Genomic DNA, 23,728 nt, shown 5'->3' with positions numbered 1-23,728 from the left:
GAGCAACCCTTCAGGGTGGTGGTTGTTAGTCTCATAAGGAAACAGAGGGTAAGCCGAGGTCACCCAGAGGGAAGGGGTCAAATTAGATGCAGACCTGGATTTGGCTAAAATCTAAAGCAACCCAGACCCAGAGAGGGGAGTGGAGGAGCCAGAGAGAGAGCTCCCAGGACCACCAGCATTTGTTGAATGCCCACTAGGTTCTAGGCACTAAACTAGGCTCTATATAGGTGATTCTTATTTATTCCTCATGACTATCTTAGTATTTGATGTTCTATGGTTGTAAGCAACAGAAACACACTGGAGCAAGCTGAAGTAGAAAAGGGAGTTCTTTATTTTGGAACAAAGTGGTGTCTCCTAAACCCAAGAACAGGAGACACCCAGGCTACCAGGATTGCTGGAAAGGAGAACTGAAGGGTAGTAAAGGGGCTCGGAGGCTTTCTCTTGCACTCCTGCCTTATCTTCTTGTGCAAAGACGTGAAAATGGCCACTCACTGTATCCAAGTCCCTCCAGGTCTCCCCCTGGGCCAGTCAACTCTGTTGAGGTCAGACCATAGCAGACTAAATGGCTATGTATGAGGTGGGGGCAGCCAAGGAGTTGTGAGTCGGGTAGACTTTAGTCCTACTTAAGTTTTAAAGGTAAGTACTTTTATCCCCATTTTACACATAAGGAATTGAGATTCCCATGAGTCAAATATCCTTGCCCAAGGTCACGTGGCTAATCTTGGTGGATAGGTAGGGAGGGTTTGGACCAAATTGTTCTGACTCAAAACCCATGTTTGTAATCATCATATAGAACTGCTGTAGAGGACCATTAGTCTTAAATTTACCCTTTAATCAAGCTGGAAAGGAAACTAGGATGGTTTAGACTGAGAAGATCAACTTGAGAGTCTATATGATGTTCAGTCCATCTTGATTTTAAAATCATTTTTGGAGGATGATGATCAACTAGCACCTCTCTACAGCCAAGAAGCAGGCTTCCAATAATAATGTCCCCATGCTCAAGCCTGGTCAGATGTGAGGGTGAGCTGGTGCTACAGTGAGGGCCAGTCCTTGAAGGTCAGGGGCTGGGCCACAGGGCTGCTGTTGGTTCCATCCGGTCCTCAAGCTGAAATCTGTCCTGACAAACTGCCCCTGGCAGAAAATTGGGACACCTCGGGGGTTTAGATGTTCTCGTCTGACCCTTTCACAATCCCCAAGCAGATGGATCCACGTGTTTTCTTTGGCTGTCCCATTGCACTTGAGAGTGAGTGTTCATTCTTCGATATTTCAGTTTACCCATGGGGTGGAGAGGATGGAATTTGTTTATAAATGAATGTTTTGGTGTAGACCTGACTTGACACCAACTTAGCTACTTCAGGGATGCTTGGCTCTAAACGAACATTCATTTCTGTCCAGAAATCTTGGCCACGATAGTCCAAACTTTAAATGATGTTAATTTACCGTGAGATGTGGTGGAGTATGTGCTCCATGGGAAATATGACTTAGTGTTGTTTATCTAAAAATGAGTGTCTAAATCCACCTTCATGTTTATAAACACTGCATACATGCCAGAGATATGAGGAGCAGTGCGGTGGAGGGTATGTTTCCTCTGGAAGAATGAGCCCCTCAGACAACGGGGAGATTCTTGTGGGGTGGAAGATTTTGGAAGCTGTTTGTGAGACTATTAATTGATGGTATTCTGCTTCTTGTCTTGCAGATTGGAAACCTGGAAGATTACTACCATTTTTATCACAGCAAAACCTTTAAAAGATCGACCTTGAGTAGCAGAGGCCCTCATACCTTCCTCAGAATGGACCCCCAGGTACAGATGGTCAGAATGCTTTCCTAAGGGCTGGAGGGTTTGGGTCTACGGTCCTAAAAATGGCAGAGTCTGGATTTTAATATGATTCTGGATAGACATGAGTTTTCCACATTCACTTTAAATACAGCAAGACAGGTGTAGCTACATATCAGACCATCTGAACTCAATCATGTGAGTGAAGATCTCTCAGCATTCTAAAATCCACAAAATACAATAATTACAGGAGATACATATATGAATCTTACCCATAAAACAAAAACTCTAAGCAATTCAAGCAAGTATTTTAATAATGAAATTAGAGATCAGGCAGGTAGATGTATTTGTGGTTGCCATAACGTGTATGTTAATGATTACTATGAATTTGAAAACTGACATTTTTTTCCTCAAAGATTCACATGATCTTCAGGATTAAAACAAGTGTGATTTGAAAAGAAGCTAACATTTTAAATTGTAATATAATCCATATTTATTGGGTGGTTAATTATATTTCCTTTCTGCATAGACTTGAAATTAAGGTTTGACAAATACCAATCAACAGATACTTGTCAAGAGTAAAAATTTAAGATGGCCAAGTGCGCCTCCAATGAATTCAGTTATTCGGTATTTTTGGAATACCTGCCGTGCGGCTGGCTCTGTCCACACCAGGGCCCGTGGAGCTGGCGGCGGGGCTGACAGAAAATGAAGCAGGAAATAGAAAGATATGTGATATATCACAGGGCAATGAGTGCTGAGATGGAAAATGAAGTTCACGTGAGAAGCAGTAGCAGCCCCAACAAGGAACGGAGGTCATTGGTAAATCATAGTTTTAGGTCACAGAAATCATCTTCTCTTAAAAGTTAATTTATGTGCTAGATGTTTGTTTGGGCTCCCTAACCGGTGCACTATACTATTTCAGCTATTTCCAGAAAACACAGTAAAGTTTTTATGGAAAAATGGGTTCTAGGTGTTGCCCCAACCCACCTACTTCAATGACAGTCAGGGCTCTTTTTGTATTGACTGAGCAGGGATTGGTTGGAGAGACGCGCTATCTCTGGGCTCTGTGCCTGAATTATCCTTCTCTGGGGCATTTGATTGGTCCTCATGGAGGAAGTGGTCCTCATGGAGCTCACCCATGGACCTGGGCTGTGAAAAGGCAGACTTGTCTTGAATATATTTCTGGATTGGTTTTATAGGTGGATGGATGGATGAATGGATGGATAGGTAGATACGGATAAGTCAAATGAGATAGATATAAAACATTGTGCTAATTCCATTATTCCTTCATAGCGAGGGAAGGAGTTAACTGTTTACTAAGGGATGACTGTGTGCTTAGGCACTTTACATGCACCATCTCACCCCATCACATGGGGGTGAAATTACGTCTACTTGTGCTTACACCATGGAACATGAAGGAATATTTTTCAAAGGGGCCAGTATATTTAATCTTCTAGGGAAAAAGCCAGATTGTAGTTGTTTGTTCCCAAAGAGTGAGGCACTTGGGGAAGTGTGGATCAGTAGAAAACTGAGCAGCAGGGGGCCTCTGTACAGGGTGCATAGGCTGATCCCGGAGGAAGTGTGAGTTCTGTGAGGTTGAGAGACTGTCATCTGTCATCTTGGAGGAAATTCTAAGCTAGGAAAGAGGTCGATGCAGGACCCCTCCACACTTTCACTTTAAACAAGCGCTTAATCTGCCTTGTGAAGAAACATCCTCATTCTTCAACTGAAGTCTTTTGAGTTGTTGAATTGCTACCATGCGGATAGTTACAATGAAAGCAAGCTGTTTGCATGCAGGAAGTCCCTCTCATAGGCATGCTCTGAGAAGAGACGGGGACCGTGGATTTCTTAGTCTTCTTTCCATGAGGCCTTCCAAGAATTAATAAAGCAGATTCTTAATTGTTAGAACTAAGGCAGAGTCAAAATAGGAGACTTAATCTGTGTTTTGACTGCATCCTCTGTTGTTGGTGACTATCTTAAAACTTTTAAAGGTACTCAGGTTGACTGCTCATCCCTTCCTTCCAAAAATATTAATGGGGCACCTGCTGAGTGCCGGACCCTGTGCCTGAGTGACGCAGAGCTTCCCAGCAGGTCTCTGTGCTGCTGAGTCCTCAGTGAAGATGGGGGTGGAAGACCTGTGCATAAGCAAGGCAGGCTGAGGCAGCAGAGACAGACTCTGTGGAGGGCTTGAGGGCCACCATGCCCTCGACCTGCCTCCTCTCTGCAGCACCTGAGCTGCTTGATTGACCCATTTGAGGTGTGTTAAAAGTCCTATATTCAGTTTGGGTCCGAGGGTAAAGCATTCCCAGGCATTAGTTGTCTCCTTGAAGCCAGCAGAAGGAAGGATAGAGACTTCCTAGGCAAAGGCTACCATAGCAGTTAAATTTTTTCAAATAAAAATCTCCTTTTCACAGAGCTTCTTAATAAGCTGCTGGCAAGGCTGCTATCGATGCATCCTGCCAGTAAAGAAGAAAGGAGAAAGGAAGAAAGGTAAACAGCCTGGGCATCCCAGGCCTTCCTGGAACTTTCATAGGATTGGCTGATTGTTTCTCACAGTTCTAATTAAATGGTTAGCCCCGGGGAAAGCACACAGACATCTGAACGAATTATGAATTCAGAATCGCAACTGAAACACCGCTGTTTAAATTTGTCTAGCTTTAATGCAAACCAAATCAATTAGCTGTCAGTCTGACTAATATTTACTCTGCCCAGTCATTACGATTAAATATTTGGTGAAATTAGCTGTTTTATATAAGTATTTAGTATTATCTTTTATCGCAGCGCATCGGAACATTTTCCTACATTGGCAAAGCATTTTTGTGATACCTGCACATCTGGAGAGCTGTGTAATTAATATCATTAACAAAAAGAAAGATGATTTAATATTATTCAGAAACTTCGGAATGCAAGGCCGCCATTGTGTTCAAATGACCAAACTGGAAATGAATGTTATGGGGCTTAGGATAAAGTTCAATCAAATGCAGATGGTATTTTATTTTAATTAGCTCCAGTCCCTATTGTATAAAAGTGCTTTGATAAGTGATGGAATTTACAATCCACCCCATGTCACATAAAAGCAGATAGAATGTACATTTGTGAAAGCAAAACAAAACTCAAGGGGGGGGTCAACAGCAGGACTTTGTTAAGCACGTGTGTGTGCATGCACACTTATTAGGCATCTTCTTTGCACTGACCCTGTACCAGAATGGTACAGTCATTTTCCTTGCATTCTTAATTACCTTTACTTGATGTTTTTCTTGCCATCTTTGAAAAGGGCCATTTTGCTCAGATTGCTTTGTTACTCAGCCCTAGCCTTGGAGGAACAGCCCCAGTGTTCTCAGTGTGCAGTTATCGGTCGCTGGGTTTTTCCAAGGCTTGTCATTTAAGCAAACTGAAAGCATTTGTTTTTAACTTGTTCTTTTGCCAAAAGTCTGGAGAAGAGTGGATATTACAGAAGCGTCGACCAATCACTGAAGGGGCTCACAAATTTTTTTAAAATTACTTGTTCTGATTATGTTCCAAGCTGGCTTATACTTAGTCGTTGCTGCCTGTGTCTTCCAGACCTTACATTTTAGCATGATGACTTGGGTTCAGCTCTTTCCTTCCCTACAGATCTCAGCCAGATTGGTGATGGAAATGGAAGGATAAAGATATAAAGAGGGAGCCTTGGTGACTCCTTACAGGGCCGTAGGAGGCTTCGGTTTGATGCTTCATTTCAGTGCTTTAAAGTTTAGAAGTTGCAAAATGATTGCAAGGACCAGAGAAGGCATTCTGTTTTGTAGGATGGGACTTTGCCCCCAGAGTTTAATCAAAGCTCGGGTTTCCTTCCAGCAGTGATGCAATGTTGAAGTAGATCTTTCCATTAACCACAGATGGAATTTTATCTAACAGTTTTGTGTGCTAGAGCAATTCAAAGTGCAAACAAACAGAAAGTTCCTGACAAGAGCACATAGACAGTAAGTGACCACACTGGTCTCAGGGGTTGATGAACTGTGTAATGGACTGAGGGCAGGGCCGGGCAGCTGCCCAGGGCCCAGTGGATTTGCCCACATGGGGACGGTGGACTGCTCCCCAATGAGGGTGATCAAATGACAGTGAGAAGCTGGCTGTTCACATTTTAAGTGCCACCCAGCTGGTTCTAGTGGTATGGCTACTAGGAATTGGTAAAAAGTTTGAATGTGTAAATATACCTTAAAAGACACCACACCATTTTATTCTTTCACCTGAATACTCTGCCCTTCCACTTAGATGTCTCAAAGACAATTCAAAGTCAACATGTCCCAAACCCAGCTCACTGTCTCTGACCCAAGTCTGTCACAGAGGGAAACACTCATCCACATTTCACTGCAGTGCCAGTAACCTCTCCTTCCCCACTACACTTGCTCCACCTCCTGTACAACCCGGCCCTGCCATGTCCTGTGTCTCCTGCCCTAGGCCCAGCTCCTGTCATCTCTTGCCTGCACCACTGCACTGCCTCCCTTGCTGGCCTCATATGGGTATCCTTGCCCTAGCCAATCACCTCCCATGCTCCTGAGGGATCCTCTGAAATACATGCCTGATGGTGCCACAAAGCTGTATCTACACCTCCCAAACCCTGCTTGTTCTGGTCTCCGGTGGCCCCCTGAGTCCCAGACACCACTGGCCTTTAAAATCCTCCTTGGATGACTTTCACTCTTTTTCCTTCTGCAGAGCTTTTGCATAGATGGCTCCCCACCTTCCCCTGTTGTCACTGTCTTCCTTACCTTCCCCTCTGGGCTCCAGTAGCCCTGCCACCAGGAAGCCTGCTCAGTGGCTGCAGACTTGGCCTGCTCTTCTAGCAGAAGTATGTTTGTATTCTAGATCTGGCCCTGGAGTAGGAGCACACAGCAGTGTTTGTTGGGAACGATGACTAGTTCAGTTTGTTTGGGATCTGTCAGGGACAGAGACAGAGTCAGCAGGGGAGCTGCAGGTGGTTCCTGGGGGACCTGGATCATCAGGCTTGGGAGGGCATTCAGTATTCCAGAACCAGAGGAGAGGCGATGGGAAGGCGAACTGACCATGCTCTGCGGATGCATCGGGAGAGAGGAACTTGGAGTTCAAAGCATGCAGGCTCATCTCTTGCCAATGCAACAGGAAGTTATCGAGGGCCAAGGCCACATACCATTTGTTTTTACTCCCTTACAAGTCCAGCAGCTACCCAGAGAACAGTAGACAATGCTTACTGAAGCATATCTCAAGTTCCACAGATTTGGTTCACATAAGCAAGATATGTGTAACATAAGCAACTTCTTTCTATGTAAATACTTTAGAAGTAAATTCTGACCCACCTTGGCTAAATTATAGAAAAATCCTAAATATAGTTTGAATCGACAAAGCTGTATCCTGTTTTGCTGGAGCTAAAATAACAGAGGTACGGACAGTGACTGGGTATCAGATATGTTGAGCAGCGTCGGACTTCATAGGTTGTTAGTCAGCTGGGGCAGTTGTAACAAAGTCCCATAGGATGTGGGGGCTTCAACCACAGAAATGTATTGTCTCGCAATTAGGAAGGTGGGAAGACTGAGATTACGGTGTTGGCAGGGTTGGTGTCTTCTGAGGTCTCTTGCAGATGGCTGAATTCTTGCTGCATCCTCAAATGGTTGCCCCTCTCTGTGAGTGGCTCTGTCCTAATCTCCTCTTCTCATGGGACACTGGTCAGATTGGATTAGCCCCCCCATCATGACCTTATGTTAACGTAATTACCTCTTTAAGGCCCTTATCTCCCATTAGAGTCACATTGTGAGCTATCTGGGGTTAAGATTTCAACATAAGAATTTAGGGGTTCACAGGTCAGCCTCTAACAATAGGTGAAGCCGGGCTCTGGCTGCCTCTTCTGTTGTCAGTGAGTGGAGGTGGGTGGCGGGCAGCAGGGGGAGGGGCACCTTCTGTCCCCTTTCAGCAAAATCAGAACTAACTTACAAATGAATAGCTTCACTTTCCCAAAGAGCTTTCACACGCACCGTCCCATTTCCATCATCAGCAGAGCGAAGACTTCCCTCTCTCATGACCGTTAAACAGGGGTCTTCTGGCACCTGTAGTTCAACTTTGATGGAACGAATTCAAGAAATGGTCTCTACACTGTTACAGTTATGGCTGCAGGTGAGGAAGTGGGGAGGGAGCTGGGCTCACAGCTGCCTGGATGACATGGGAGGTGGTGGTAGGGGTGGCTTTCTAGGCTGAGTTAGAATGTCTTTTATTTTCGGTTCCTCCTCCCCCTCCTCTACAGCCCAGGCTTACTCACTGGGTTCCTGCTGTGTGGTTGCCATGGCAGCCTGGTGTTTCCCCCAGCCCCACCCCAAGGTGAGCCAGTGCAGCGCCACAGGTGGGCCTGGGCACCTCACTGTGATGGGCTCCCATGAAACCATTTAATCATCTCACTTGTGGTGATGGTCCCCTTGCCCTGCTGGAAGATGACAGCCGTAGTACCGGTCCCTCACTCAGGGAAAACTTTGATCTGCTTTCTACCTCTGTCTAGCTTGGTTCAGTGGTTTTTAGCCATTTGGGGGGATCACAGGCCCCTTTGAAAAGCTGATGAAAGTTGTGGGGCCTCTCGCTCTCCGGAAGAAAAAAGAAATCATGCTCATGCTGGCACCATTTTGTAAACAGTTCTAGGGTTTCTGGGACTTGAGCCTATCCTTCCACTCCTTGAGGGACTGTGGGATCCAGGGCAAGAAGACTCCGACGTGGTGCATTAATCATTGCCTGTCAGTGAGAGAAGGGCCACATTGCACGTTATGCAGTGACAGGCACTTGTCAAGGAGTGGGATTTTTCTTTCTTTAAATTCACCTCTCAGCCTTCTCATTTAGCTCTTTAGCTGGTTGGATGTTGGCCCAGCAAAGTACTCAGAGCAGTCAAGGTTGATAGGAATTGAGATCTAAGCGCCATAGACTATTGAGTGCACAAGCTCTCAGAGAGGGACTGGTCCCAGCCACGGCTTTACAGCTTGGAGGCAGAGGCCCAGGCAGGGTGCCTGCCTCCCACACAGAGAGAATAATAGGTTTATTTTCTATGGTGCTCTGATTGTTCTCTCCTGGAGGAGCCTTTAGAGCTTGGTAACTCCTGGGTGCAAGGTCTGGCCTCTGACTCCCTCCCTTGATGTGCCCTGGTATACAGTTAGGGCTGGCTTGCAGTCCCCTTGTTCTTTCATAGTTACAGAATAAAGTAGCCTTCACTTTGATGAAACCAGGGAGAAAAGGGGAAAGAGCGGGCTGAGCTGTCTCCCTTGCTTTGGCTACGACTGTGCAGAACCTGTGTGAACCTGGTGTCCCCAGCCCTGCTGGTGTGTACTTCAAGGAACCTCAGCAGCTTGACTCCCTTGATGCTGTGTGGGACCCCTGGACCCCTGGGGGAGGGTCTCTGTGTATGCCCTTTGTGGCCTTCACTCCATCTCAGAGCAAAGACTGTGAAGACCCTCTCCTTTTAGGACTCTCCAGCTCCCAAGAACTTCTAGGGGCCTTCCTGAGCCACAGCAGGACCCCCCACAAATAGGTAAGGGATTGAAGTTAGGGCAGAAGGACGTGGTGGCTTTGGGTGGAAGTGCAAGTGGGAGGGATTTCATGCTCTCTTTGGTGACACTGGCTCACGAGTGAAAGTTTCAAAACACCTGCCCCTGTCGCTTGTCACACCTGGTACTGATGTGTCAGCAAGCTTCTGGCCCACCTGTGGCCCACAGGGAAGAAGACATGGCGAGGGCTGCCCATGGCTGCTTGCTGAAAGGACACTTGGACAAGGATCACAACTCAGTGGCACGGACAGCCTGCGACATGGCAGGCCGTTTACTGGAACGTGAGCAGGGCCCCCTCCTGGGTCCCTGCTTGTTGTGTTACCCTTTAGGAACATCCTTAGATTTTACCTCGCCTTATCAACAGAGGGACAGTCAACGGATGCCTCATTTTAACTTGACTTCTCAAGAAGAAAGCTGGAGGAAGCACACACTACAAAAGAAAGTGTTGCTGTGCACTTGTCTTGAGAAGATGCTGAAGGCTTCTTCACGGTTAGAACTATAAGTATGCTGCATGTTTAGCAGGAGACATACATTTGGGAAATAGAGAAAAGGAAAAAGATCAGAGTGAAGTTCTATCTTCAAAATATGACTTTGAAGAAATCCTGACACTTTCTACAGATTTGCAGAGAAAGATGGTTTGTGTTTGGGCTAGAAGTGGCATTTGGCAAACCTTGCCTTTGCCCCAAATCACCTATAGTTGATCTTCCACAAAAAAAGTCAACAGATGTCATCCAGCAGTCATTAAGACCTAAATCACATTTTCTTTTTCTTCTTTTTTTTTTTGAGACAGTCTCACTCTGTCGCCCAGGCTGGAGTGCAATGGTGCAATCTCTGAGCACTGCAAGCTGTGAGGGTTGCTTCCGTTCGATGGGAGAGCTGGAGTTTTAGTCACTTGTTTTGGGGCTGGTGACACACCTCTGACCTCCACAGAGTGTCCAGGTGGCTCCTGGTTTCACCCTGAGGGGGCATTGAAGGCAGAGCTTTGCATCCCAGCTGGAGAGGGGAGGGAGAGGCACTTTGGTCCTGGCTGGGAACCAGGTATATTCATGCTGATCTTCCCAGAACCTAGCGCCAGACAAACAGGAAGACTCAGTGCGTTTTTGTTGAGTGACCCACAGAATAAGTGACCCCAGGATGGCTGCTGTCCAGAGACATTGGGGAAGGTGAACCTGGAAAATGACTTTCTCTTTGTGATGGGTAGGAAGTGGGATCTGGGATCCCCTTGTGCTGTCCTGGAGCTGAGTGAGAAGGAAGGGAGTGACTGGAACCCAGAGGAAGGGACAGAGTGGCTGCTGGGCGAATCAGCCTCTGCGACTGCACTGTCTGCCTGCACCTCATCTCCACAGAGAAGCCCCCGTGCCTGGTCAATCATCTGTTGTACAGCGTTCAGTTCCGTTGGCCTGACAGCACCTCACTTGCCATCGGAGACTTACAATGAGAAGGTCTGTTAGCAGAGAGAGGGCTGCCCCTGTGACCACGCCAGAGAGAGAGCCCCAAACTGTGCTGCAGGCCCCAGGCTATCACAGCCTCCCTCAGAACTGTATGCCAGTGATGTGGGGTTTTTCCCAGAGCCCAGCAAGGGCCAGGGGCCGGGTTGCTCAGGCTCTTCCTTCCTGCCGAGGAACGCTCTTGTGACTTCTGGCTCTATGCTTTCCCACATCTCCCAGCTGATTAGAGGAGCATCATCCACTTGGGGTTGGAAGGGCAGAGTGTGCCTCCTCCTCTGACTGGAAGTGTGGTCTGGTGGGCACAACAGTTGGAAGGGGCTGGATGTTGTTAGAACAGAGAGTGAGTTCGGGGCCCCTTAGCACAAGCAGGGCTCAGCCTGGCAGGAGGGGCGGAACATCCCTGGGAGCTTTGGGCTGCGCGGGATCTACATACCACTGTATTTTATAATAGGGTGCTTAACAGATTATGAAATATTGTTTGCTGCATCTTAGACCAGGTAAAAGCTTTCTAGTTCAGGCAGTAATATATGGGGACATTGCAAAATGCCATCAGCAGGTGTTAGGAACAAAATATCTCATTTTATAGTTTTATTTTCTGTGGAAGTATCTATCAGCGGCCATTATAAATTATCCAGGACTTGGTGCTGAGGATTTTTTAAGTGTCTGACGTGAAATTGATTTTGAGCCCTTTGCAGTGTTTCTAAGGCGTGTGGCCTGCTGGTGTTTTATAGACGAATTACATCAGGGTGGGGCAGGCTGGGATGCCTCTCTTCCAGCATTTTGTCCTATACACCAAGGATGCCTTGGAGATCATCCGCAGTCCTAAATGTGAGCTATGTATGCAGGTGCTCAGCTCTCCTGGGTCAGGATGATGTGGAGAGGCCAAGGCTCAGGGAGGAGGAAGGGAAATCTTATCCCTTTGCCCTTGGGTACCTTTACTCCCTGCCTGTTCAGCCTTAGGTAGCTCCGTTCCAGCTTCCAGCACGACCCTGGTCACCAGCCTTGGGTCACCTTGGGGCCCCTCCCCCTCCTCTTGTATCCTCGCCTTCCTCTAGCTGCCTCCTCCATGCAGCCTGCTCTGTTTGGAACTCACATCATACTCTGATAGGTGGGATCCCCTGAATGTAGTGCAGACTCCTCAAGAGCACAGCCCTGCTGCCCATCCTTATGCTGCCCATCTCAGGCCCCAGAGCCAGGCTGAACCCCAGCTTTGAGCATTATACAATCAGGTGGAGCTGCCATGGTAAGACCAAAGGAAACATTCCCACTCAGGGCCCATGAAATCTTTACCCCAAGATCCTTTTAAAATGAAAAAGCTTGTCTAGCTTGAAAAGAATGTGTACACAGGATGATAAGAGCAGGTGTGCTCCAGGCACTGGTCTGAGGGCTTTCTGTGTGTTCGTATATTAACCCTGTGGCAACCCATGACTGTCCCCACTGTGTGGGTGGACACCACCCTGAGGCCATGGATGTCCACTGCCAGCTCTAAGTCACACAGCTGGTGAGCACGGGGCTGGGCTTTATTGCAGGTGGCCTGGTGCCTTGATCCTTGGTCTTAAATATCAGTGATACAGCCTTGTGAACTTTTTTCCTTGATCATGAAAACAAATCATGCTGATTGAAAGACAATTTATGACATCCTGAAAGTAATTGTAAAATTTTAAATTAGCAATAATGTCACCACCCAGGAATTGATGCTACTACTATTTTGCTGTATTCCTTTCTAGATTTTTCTTTGTGCATGTTTTGGTACCATGTTGCTGGTGGCTGCCAAATTTTCCAATATATGGCTTATCATATTTACTTATGTCCTTGCTGTAAAGCAAATTCTAATGCCGATTAACCAAACACTTTCTTCATTCATTGCTTTCCCATGTATGTATTTCCTTTTTCTTCAGGACAAGGGTCACCAAATAATTTATTGGCAACTTCACAAGACTGGCTTCCTTTCTTGCCTCCCTCCCTTCCTTCCTTCTTCTCTTTTTTTTTTTTTCGATGGGGTCTTGCTGTGTTGCCCAGACTGGAGTGCAGTGGCACCATCATGGCTCACTGCAGCCTTGACTTCCCAGGCTCAAGCAATCCTTTCACCTCAGCCTCCTGAGTAGCTGGGACTACAGGCATGTGCCACCATGCCCAGCTAGATTTTTTTTTTGTAGAGGTGGGGTTTCACCACGTTGCCCAGGCTAGTCTTTCAGGCGATCTTCCTGCCTCGACTTCCCAAAGTGCTGGGATTACAGGTGTGAGCACTTTCTTTCTTTTAATATAGTGACTTCAAAATCTATCAGAGTGGTGTTATTTCTTCCTCTGTATATACAAACAAGTTCTCATCTTTCAAATGTAGTCACTTTGAAGTGAAAATGTCCCCAGGAACTTACCATCTAAAATATCTATGACACAGATATTCATGCACAAGGAAGCCTGTAGCACCTGCAAAGAGGCTACATGAAATCAAGAAATCATTTCTAATATAAACAGTAATTGCATTTCTTCTGGTAGGTGAAATGGCTCCAGCAACAGGAAGTGAAACGAAGGGTGAAGAGACAGGTGCGAAGTGACCCACAGGCCCTTTACTTCAACGACCCCATTTGGTCCAACATGTGGTACCTGGTAAGTAGGACAGGACCTCTCTCTGCCCCAGGACACTTGCCCTGCCAGGTCTCTGAAATGGGTTAATTTCCCCCCAATGAAGCTAAATTCAAACATCTCCAGACAGACACACTTCACCTTGAGGGTGTAAAACCCCTATGTCAAGGCTGTGCAGCACCAGCTTTCGTGTAGATTTTTTCTGAAACTATGCACACAGCCTGGGGTGGGGGCTCTCTGAGAAGGGAAGCGATTTGATGCAGGCTGCATGACTAAATGGCAAAGCCCAGCCCCTGGACAGAGCTCCTGTTGGGAGGCGATGCCCTGGGAAAGTGATGGATTGCAGGTGCAGAAAAAGCAAGGGAGTGCTCTGCCTGAGTCTCGACCTGACTGGGAAAGAGCATCTCTGCTATATAAGCAAGGATAGATGTTCCCTCCTTATTTACTTGCAAGCCTAAGCGTCTTCCTGTGGGATGTGCACCGACTGTCAATTCTGCATCTGGAATGTCCATGGCGGGGGGACTTTGTGTCTTCTGTGCTTACAGCATTGTGGCGACAAGAACAGTCGCTGCCGGTCAGAAATGAATGTCCAGGCAGCGTGGAAGAGGGGCTACACAGGAAAAAATGTGGTGGTCACCATCCTCGATGATGGCATAGAGAGGAATCACCCTGACCTGGCCCCAAATTATGTAAGTCAATCCTTGGAACTGACATGCAAATATACTCAACTGTGCTAGTCATTAAGTAAATGCAAGTTTAAAAACAGTAAGGTCCCATTCTCCTCCAACTCCCATTAAGTTAGGCAGTAAAGAAAACTATGCTGGAAAGAATTAGGAAAATGAATATTTTACTACTTGCTACTGTCAGGGGCAAGGGTTTTGCAGAGGGATTCATCCACATGCTTGCAGAGTCACATATACTTTTAGGAATGGAGCCTAAAAAACTAAGAAATGCATGGAGGGGGATCATCAGCATACAGATAGTAGCAACACGAACAGTGACAGGGTGACAGCATGAAAACATGGTCTCTAGGCCCAGAGTACCTGGGTTCCTATCCTGGGTTTGCAAATGATTAGCTCTGAGATCTTGAACAAGTTACTTCTCTGTGCCTCAGTGTCACCATCTGTAAAATGGGTTCATAAGAGAACTGGTCTCTCATGGAGTTATTGTAAGGACTAAATTAGTTAAATGTAAGGAAGCAAGCTTGGCGTACAGTAAATATGATAAACGCTTGAAATCCTCTAAGGGACCTGGGCGCCTACCAGTGATTAAGTAAACCATATTGTATCCATCTGACAGATCATTATGCAGCCCTTAGAAATGAATTTTGCAGACTATGTCAACAACACTGGAAAGCTTTCATCATATATTTTAAAAGGAGGATGTAAAATTATGTGAATACTATTATTACAGTAATATAAACAAAAGCATACCTATTGAAAATATAAAATTAAGGAAATTCTGACACACATGGCAACATGGATAAACCTTGGACGTTATGCAAAGTGAAATAAGCCAGTCACAAAAGGACAAATACTGCATGATTCCACTGACATGAGTGACTCAGAGTAGCCAAAATCTTAGACAAAAAAGGTGGAATGGGGTTTGCCAGGGCCTGGGAGAGAGGAATGGGGAGTTAGTTTTTAGTGGATATGGGGTTTTGCAGGTTGGAGAGAGTTCTGGAGATGGGTGGTGGTGATGGTCGCACAACACTGTGAATGCACTTAATGCCACCGAACCATACACTCGAGAATGGTTAAGGTGGTATATTTCTTGTCACGTATATTTTACCACGATAAAAACATATAGGAGATTACAGCTATAGTAAGAGGAATCCCACATGTGGTTTCTCTGTTTGCCAATAGAACATAAAATCCATTTAAACAGAGCTGTCATATGCCGCGCCATTTCTCCTCACTCACCAAGATTCCATTTCTTAGGATTCCTACGCCAGCTATGATGTCAACGGCAATGATTATGACCCATCTCCACGATATGATGCCAGCAATGAAAATAAGTATGTCACCACCTTGCCTCCTCTCCCCGGCTTCTCTTCCCCTCCCTGCAGCATCACTATTGAACGTGTGTGTGAGGGAGCTGGAGAGGCAGTGACTGCCGGCGTATCTTCCCTACCTGGGCGCTAGGCAGGCTTATCCAGGAGTCACAGCCTATGCCAGGCACAGCCCTTCAGACATGGCCAGCTTCTGTGGAGTTAGCCTGTTCCTCTGAGGTGTCACAATTGGCAGGCAGCTAGAAATGTTTCCAACTTTCTTGGAATATTTTAAAAGAGAAGCCCTTAAGTCTAACAGTCTCCATAACCTGGTGTGTGAAGACAGCAGTTTGGTCTATTTGAGCACATAGGTCACATGCCTGAGCTTTTGTGACTGTGACCTTAGGAATGAGGTAGAAGGGGCATGAGTGATGCTGGATAGACCCAGGTTCAGATCCCAGCTCTCCCACTTACTGACTGCGTACATGCTGGGTGAGCTGGTTGAAAATTCATGTCTTGGTGTCTTAGAGGCTTGTCCAGGCCAATGACGTCCCCTCCCTCACAGGGTCACAGGAAGGGTCAGTGAGTTGATGCGTGAAGAACGCACCCAGCAGATTCTCCAGAAATGGCGGGTGTTTTTGTGTCACTGTCACTTTGCAAGTGGAGGCAGTGGGGTGACAGAGCCCAGATGACTTTGCAGTGTAAATGGCTGCCCTGGGCTTGGTCCTGGGAGTTCATTTGCTGTCTCTTTCCTTTCTCCGTCAGCATGCCCCATACCCTGAGCTCTTATGGTTCCTCCAAAAATATTTAGAGGAAAATAATAAAAGCCTTCTTCCTCCCCACTGTTGACAAGATGCTTGCTGAGGGGCATCCCCGATTATAGTCTTTTAGTTTGTGGTTGCTTTGATTATGAGATTCACAAACGGATGCACAGGCAGTGCTGTGCAGGAAGCCTCAGCCACTGGAGTTCCACACAGCAGGCTGCAGAGCTCCCGGGAGCCTGCAGCAGCCCAGTTTCATGCACGTCCCAAGGTGCCCTTCCTGTTGCCAGTGAGGACGCCTGGGGCAAAGGAGGAATGATCCACATACCATGCAGTGACCCTTGAAGGGTAGGATTCAGTCCCATCCTGAGCCATCCATCGAGCTCTGTGACCCCGGAAATAGCCCTGGCCTTGAAGCTGTGTAGCTTCCAGGGAAGGACAGATGACTCTCTTCCAAAGGGCTGCTACCTGGGGCGATTTTTAAAGGCAGCTTTAAATTTGAATCAATGATTCCCATCCTCTGTGGACTCTTCTCAAAGATGTGCTATTTCAAGTTGCTCCTATTTTGGCCCCCGCTGGAGGAATTGACCCGATGTGGCACATCAGAGAATGGGGTCATTACTGAGGAAAGCAATTTGTTTTTCTGGTCATTTCTTCATAGTCCCCCAGCTGCTGAGTGTTTAATTTAGAGCATTCTTCTTCAGCTCCAGCTTAAATGGCCTTAGAAGCACAGGAAGGGCTGCCTCAGGGTGAGCATGGTGTTATAGGCGCATAGGGGATGAGGCAGGTGACATCAGCACCAGTCCGTTCTTTCATCCTGCCGGGCAGCAGGTGTCCATGCTGCCAACCACAGGAGACATGGGGCCGAGGTGGCGCAGCACCCACCCTACACAGCAGTGGCCATGTGCCGACTACACACGCTGGGAGGAGGAAGGTATAGGGCCACGGGCACTGGGGCAGGCACCTTCCTCCAACATGGGGGTCAGGGGAGGCATCCTGGAAGAGGTTACCTTGAGTAAGCACTTGCCACATTCAGGATGCCAGGAAGGGCTGTACCCAGGCTGACTTGGTGCCTTCTCCCAGAGAAGTTGGTGATGAGAGGGGCTGCAGGAAATGGGCTTTAATGACATCTCTGGGCTTCGGACAACTGACTCTCTTGTTGTATTGAACTGAGCCATACACTGAATTCGCTGAAACTTTCTGGGCTGCATCCTCACTTGGTTTTTTCCTTTGTTTCAGACACGGTACTCGTTGTGCAGGAGAAGTTGCTGCTTCAGCAAACAACTCTTACTGCATCGTGGGCATAGCGTACAATGCCAAAATAGGAGGTAAGGCCAGGCGCAGCAGCCTGCGAACTAAGGGGCCTGGGGCAGGGGCAGCTGGAGAGCTCCCTGTCCGCTGGTCTCAGCAGCCTCCTGTCCTTTGGCCTTGGCCATGTCAGCAGGCCCCTGGGCCAGAAGCAGCAGTGCCATCTGTATCATGGTCCAGACAACTGGCCCACAGGGACTGGGGCCTCAAAACAGAGGAACTGCTTACTGTTTTGCCTGAAAAGCCATTGCAGTTCCGATCGGAAAGGTACTGTCTCTCCTCTGGTCCTGCTGGCCTGGCCACTGACTCCTAGAGGCTGCATTGATTCACCGCTGCCAATAGCCTTCAGTGGCTCCCTGTCACTTCCCAGACAGAGTCACAGCTTTTACCTGGGACCAGAGCCTTCCCTGGGTTCCGACTCCTACTCAAGCTTGCTGGACCACTTCTCCTGCCCCTGCTCTAGCCTTAGAGGACATTTGTCATAGTGTCCCTTAGACACATCTGGTCTTCCCGATTTATGCCTGGGCTTGAACCATTCCCATCCCCGCCTCCCCCGCCTCTCCACTTGGCTCCATCCACCTGTGCCTTATGGCAGTTCATGCCTGCTCTGTTCTGTGAAGTGCTCCCTGGATCCAACTCTCCCCCATCTCATTCACCAGGGAGTCAGCTCTTCTTGGTCCCTTTACAGAGCAGCAGCTGCCCCTGACCCTGCGTGCATCTGGCCTTGCCATTTAGCTTCTCACACTGGTCAATCAAGCTGCCCTTGCTAGGATGAGGCTTTGGAGTAAAATGTTGAATGTCTTTCTGTTCCCCATGGGAGCCCCGGCAGTGTGACAGCTCAGTCACCAAGTGCTCTGAAGGCCCCTCTAGGTGCGTATCAGTGACCCGGGAACTGAGCAAGTGGGGACAGCAGAGAGAAGTGCCAGAGAGCCTCCAGGGACTGCGGCTTCACCCAGGAGACCTGTCTGCCTCTCAGTTCGAAGGTGCTCCTGCTCACTCAGGTGGCTGCAGTGGGAAGCCACCTTCCTGGGGCACTGCCGTTCCTGCCACTGAGCCTTGGTGAGGGTGGCTGCAGCCCCTTTGGCTGCACTTATGAGCAGTACCAGGCAGGGAGGTTGGGCCAAGGTTCCCTGGATCACTAGTCCTTGGGGGAATTTCTTGTGTTTCGAAAAGAGGGTCCTTAGCTTTTACTCAATTTAGGACTCTCTGCCTATCTTTTCCCATGGAAATCTTGAAAGTGGCTTGGATTTTCATTTTATAACAGAATTAACCCCCAAGGGCGTGTTCTGCAAACAAATCAGGAGACTGTCAACTGGCCTCACTCCTTTGTGGATAGTTCTTGCACACTGAGATATATAAGTTCTCCCTGGAGCCTTTGATGATGGGTGCAGAGCCCTGAGATGTCTCTCCAGGGGCTGTAGAATCGGGCCAACCTGGGTGCTAGTTCCATTCCCACCACTCACTGACTGTGTGTTCTTGGACAACTTACATAACCTCTCTGAGCCAAGGTTTCTTTACCTGTGGGGTGAAATGACCATGAGGCAGCTGCCTCCCCAGGTTTGTTATGAGGATGAAGTCAGATACCATGTGTGAAACCATCGGCTTGGGCTAAGTCTGCAGGGGGTAACTGAACTCCTCCTTCCCTCTTGCTGAGACTCTCAGTGGGAGAATAAAAACCATTTGTGTTGCTTTGAGTGAGGGGTGGACCCCACCTTTAGGGTTGCTTGAGCCTTGCTCCCCCAAGTCCCTAGACTTTGAGCATAGCATCCTCTGGGAGCCATTAGAAATGCAGAATCCCCACCCCGGGCCTACTGAGTCAGGGTCTCCATTATAACAAGATCGCAGGGGATTTGTCTCCAAGTGACAATTTGAGAAGCACTGGTTTAGAGCACTCCCTGGGATCACACAGGTAGGTGACACTTATATCGTGCATTGTAGGGAGGAGTCAGTGGAAGTAACATGCATAAAGATCCTCTCAGATAAGGTGCACAGTAAAGACAGCGTTATCATTAGATAGTTCTACGCTCATTGCCAAACTCTTTCCCTACGTTCCCCAAGTCCTACAAGTGAAGGTGCTCCCTCCAGATTTGGAGAATGTAGGGATAGAAGTTGGCATGTGTTTAAAACAAAAATAATAGCAATGCACTGTGGGTTTATAGTGTAGGAAGTTATATATAAAAACAACAGCAGAAATGGTAACAGTGATGGTGAATGGAAACACTCTATCTTAGATTTATACATTATACAGAAAGTAGTATACTATTAATTCCAGATAGACTGGGATAAGTTAGGATATGCATTATAGTCTCTTGAGTGACAACTAAAATTAAAGATATGAAAAGGAAGAGCTCTATGGTCAGCTCCAGGGACATCCCACAGAAATTCCCTGTTGTGTGCCAGCACACTCAGAGAGGGAGGCTGTGTTAGGGCACCCCACCTGGAGGTGGGCTTGGAGGGAGAACCAGGAGGAAGTGGGGTGGCTGCCTGTGTGGAGGAGCTAAAGCTGTTTGCAGCAGCTTTGGAGCCAGTGGCTATCACCAGATCCTTGGGTCAAGGCCAGCCTCAACCCCACACCTACCTTGCAAAGTGGTGTGAGCTCCACCTCATGTCCTCAATCTTTATGTGGCATGCTGATCCCAGCCCCATGCCGCAGACCTAATTGTCTCCTCAGCACTCTCACGGGTAGTCAAGTCCTCTCATGTCAGGCTCAAGCCATACCCTCATGCTCTGCCCTCACAGAATGCCTGCTCTGCCGCTCCTGGGCTCCCATCTGCCCCTTTAAACTTCAGTACGTGGTCCTGTGCCATCTTCCTTGTTGGTTCCCTCCAAAGACATGCTGACCTCCTAGAGGCCCAGAACTGTGGCCATCATCTCTTTCTTCTCTGTCAGTGGCATACGCAGTATTACACATGCAGCATGTGCTCAACCATATTCAATGCATTAATTAAAAAATATCCCTGTTACACACATCCTAACTTATCCCAGGCTATCTGGAATTAATAGTGTACTTTCTATATAATGTGTGAATCTAAGGTTGTTTCCATCCACACTCACTGTCATTGTTTGTACTGTTGTTTTTATATATTTTACTTCCCATATTATAAACCCACAGTGCATTTCTGTTATTCTTGTTTTAAACACGTGGTTGACTACAAACTACTTATGAAAAGAAATACACTTACCTACGTGTGTACCATTCCACTGGTCTTCCTTACTTTTTCTAGCTTCAGATTTCCATCTTTCCATTTATCTTCAGCCTGTCTCCAGGCTCTTTGGTATTTATTGAGGTTATCTCTCATCTCTTTTGGTATTTATTGAGGTTATCTCTCATCTCTTTTGGTATTTGTTGAGGTTCAGGTATGCTGGTGAAAAATTCTCTCAAATTTTATCTGAAAGTGGCTTATCTTCATTTTTCTTAAATTATGCTGAACATAACCTTCTAACTTTTTTGTCTTTCAACACTCTAAAGATGTTATTCTATTGTCTTCTGTTATCCATTGTTTTGGATGATGAGTCAATTGTTAATAGTCATCCTTATTGTTGTTCCCTTTTTTTTTTTTGAGAGATGGGGTCTTGCTCTGTCACCCAGGTTGGATTGCAGTGGCACAATCATAGCTCACTGCAGCCTTAAACTCCTGGCCTCAAGTGTTCCTTCCAAATGAGCCTCCCAAGTGTCTGGGACTACAGGTGAACACAACCCTTCCCAGCTAATCAAAACAAAACAAAACACAACTTTTTTCCTTGTAGGATGAGATACTGCTATGTTGCCCAGGCTGGTCTCAAACTCCTGGCCTCAAGTGATCCTTCCACCTCAGCCTCCCGAAGTGCTGGGATTGCAGGCATGAGCCACCATGGCCCGTCCCTATAGCTGCTTTCATAGTTTTATTTTTTTAAATATCTGTGCTTTGCCTGTGGCTCTAACATTCTTTTGTGTAGTTTTCTTCATATTAATTCCAGCTTGGGTTTTCTGTGCTTCTTAGTGGGTTATTCTTTTTAAAGAAAATTTGGGGAAAAAAATGTCAATATTTCTTCAAATTTTTTTTTAGTTCCATTTTCTTTCTACTCTCTGTGGGCACAGTTATAGTTGTTAGATTGCTTAATACACCTCACAGTTTACTAAGGTACTGTTCACTTTTTTTAACCCTTTTTTCTCTGCTTCAAATGGGATGATTTTTATTGAACTTCAAGTTAACTAATCCTTCCTTTTGTTGTGTTCAGTCTGGTCTTTAAAAAAAATTTTCAGGGCTGGGCATGGTGGCTCACACCTGTAATCTCAGCATTTTGGGTGACTGAGGTGGGTGGATCACCTGAGGTCAGGAGTTCAAGACCAGCCTGGTCAATATGGTGAAACCCCATCTCTACTAAAAATACAAAAATCAGTCAGTCAGGTATGGCGGCATGCACCTGTAATCCCAGCTACTCGGGAGGCTGAGGCAGGAGAATTGGTTTAAACCTGGGAAGTGGAGGTTGCATTGAGCTGAGATCATACCACTGCATTCTAGCCTGGGTGACAGAGCAAGACTCCATCTCAAAAAAAAAAATTCAGATATTTACTTTTCTGTCTTATGATTTCCATTTGACTCTTTTTTTACTATTTCCAAATCCCTCCTGTGTCTCCATCTCTTCACTCATTATATCTTTTATTTTAGACTCTTTAACATGTTTGTAAGAAATACTTTAAAGTCTTTTGCACTTAATTCCAATATCTAGGTCATTTTAGGAGTATGTTTATAATGACTGATTTTTCTCTTTACAGTGGGTCATATATTTCTCTTTCTTTGCATATGTCTAGTAATTTTTTATTGTATGGTAGATACTGTTACATCGTAGAGACTCTGAATTCTGTTGTCTTTGAATACCATTAAGTTTCGTTCTGGCAGTTGGTTAAATGTGAGCTTGTGGAGACCTGATTATTCTTTCTTTTAATGGTTATCTTTCTGATTTGCTCATAGCCTTAGGGGAAATCCTTTAGGCCCAGGATATAGTCTGTACTCCTAGACCATGACCCTTTTGGTATTTCAATGGAAAGCCTGAAATGTTTAAACCCAGACCTCTAACTTAGCAAGTCTCAAACTCCAAATGGACTGCCCTGTAGTGGGCAGCAGCTGAAATATCTGCTCAGCTCATCCAGCCTCTCAGCTGTTGTTTTCCTACTGGACTTCTTAGAGGGTTTTCCATGTATAGTTCAGGGTTCAGCCAAATGATTGTGAGGAGTTTATATGTTCTCTTCTGTAGTTCTCTCCTTTCTGAGATTTCTCCTCTCGATTTCCAGCTGCTCTGACAGTCCCAAACTCTATCCCTCGGCTCCTCTGGAGAATAAGATAACACTCTACTGTGCTTTAGTATTTGAGTTCTAGCCTCTCTGCACCAAAAGAAATGGAAATTTCTCTCAAGAGGAAAAGTCATGTCAACTTGGATCATACTCAGTATGGTTTGTCAAGAATTGAATCCCTTGCCTACCCTCTGCCTTTTTCTGGTCGTTCTTCAGTGCTCTTAAAAAGTTAATTTTTTCTAAGTAACTATTTTGTTCAGTTTATAATTATTATCTTTAATAAGAAGAGTTAGTCTGATATATGCAACTCTGTCATTGTTGAACTTAAAACTTGTGGTTTATAGTTCTTTATCAATTAGATTGTGTATTAGTTACCTATCGCTGCGTGGCAGTCATTCTAAAAATGTAGCTGCTTAAAACAACAAACACTTGTTTTCCAGCACAGATAGTGGCTTTGCTGAATGTTTCTGGTTCAGGGTCACTCATGAAGTGCCAGTCAAGCTGTTGGCTGTGATTGTAGTCTGAAGACTTGACTGAGTCTGGAGGATTCACTTCCAAGATGAGTTACTTACGGGGCTGTTGGCTGGAGTCCCTGATTCCTCACCATGTGTACCTTTCCAGAGGGTTGCTTGAGTGCCCCCATAACGTGGTAACTAGCTTCCCTCATAACAAGTGATTCAGGAGAAGAAACAAAACCAGATCAGCAGTGTCTTTTATGACCTCATCTCAGAAGTCACGCACCGTCTCTTTAGCCATTCTCTGTGTATTAGAAATGGATCACTAAGTTTAGCATACACCCAAGGGGAGAGAAATTTGGTTGCACCTTTTGAATAGAAAGGTGTCAAAAAACCTGTAGACATAGTTTAACCAGTTTTCTTTGTAAAACTGTGTATTCCTTATAAATGTTGTCACATAAAAATAATTAAATCAAATGAAAGAGACAGAGGAACTGTCCAAATTATATTAAGAAATAGCCAGGCATGGTGGCTCATGCCTGTAATCCCAGCACTTTGAGAGGTGGAGGTGGGCAGATCACCTGAAGTCAGGAGTTCCAGACCAGCCTGCCAAC

The 23,728-nt window shown here is 46.3% G+C and overlaps 1 protein-coding gene across 1 annotated transcript in view; it reads left to right on the top strand.

Moving 5' to 3' along the window:
• The window catches only part of PCSK6 (proprotein convertase subtilisin/kexin type 6), a 149,335-nt gene that overhangs the window by 6,394 nt on the left and 119,213 nt on the right, over window positions 1–23,728 (top strand). Inside the window, exons 4-8 of the mRNA XM_011958127.1 lie at window positions 1,697–1,801; window positions 13,242–13,352; window positions 13,874–14,017; window positions 15,269–15,345; window positions 17,319–17,407. Coding sequence (XP_011813517.1) covers window positions 1,697–1,801; window positions 13,242–13,352; window positions 13,874–14,017; window positions 15,269–15,345; window positions 17,319–17,407 — 526 coding nt within the window. The remainder of the gene's footprint in view (window positions 1–1,696; window positions 1,802–13,241; window positions 13,353–13,873; window positions 14,018–15,268; window positions 15,346–17,318; window positions 17,408–23,728) is intronic.

Source organism: Colobus angolensis, unplaced genomic scaffold (assembly GCF_000951035.1).
Source record: "Colobus angolensis palliatus isolate OR3802 unplaced genomic scaffold, Cang.pa_1.0 Scaffold112, whole genome shotgun sequence".
Taxonomy (NCBI): domain Eukaryota; kingdom Metazoa; phylum Chordata; class Mammalia; order Primates; family Cercopithecidae; genus Colobus; species Colobus angolensis.
The sequence above is the reverse complement of the archived record's forward strand: the minus strand, read 5'-3'. Positions and strand labels throughout refer to the sequence as shown.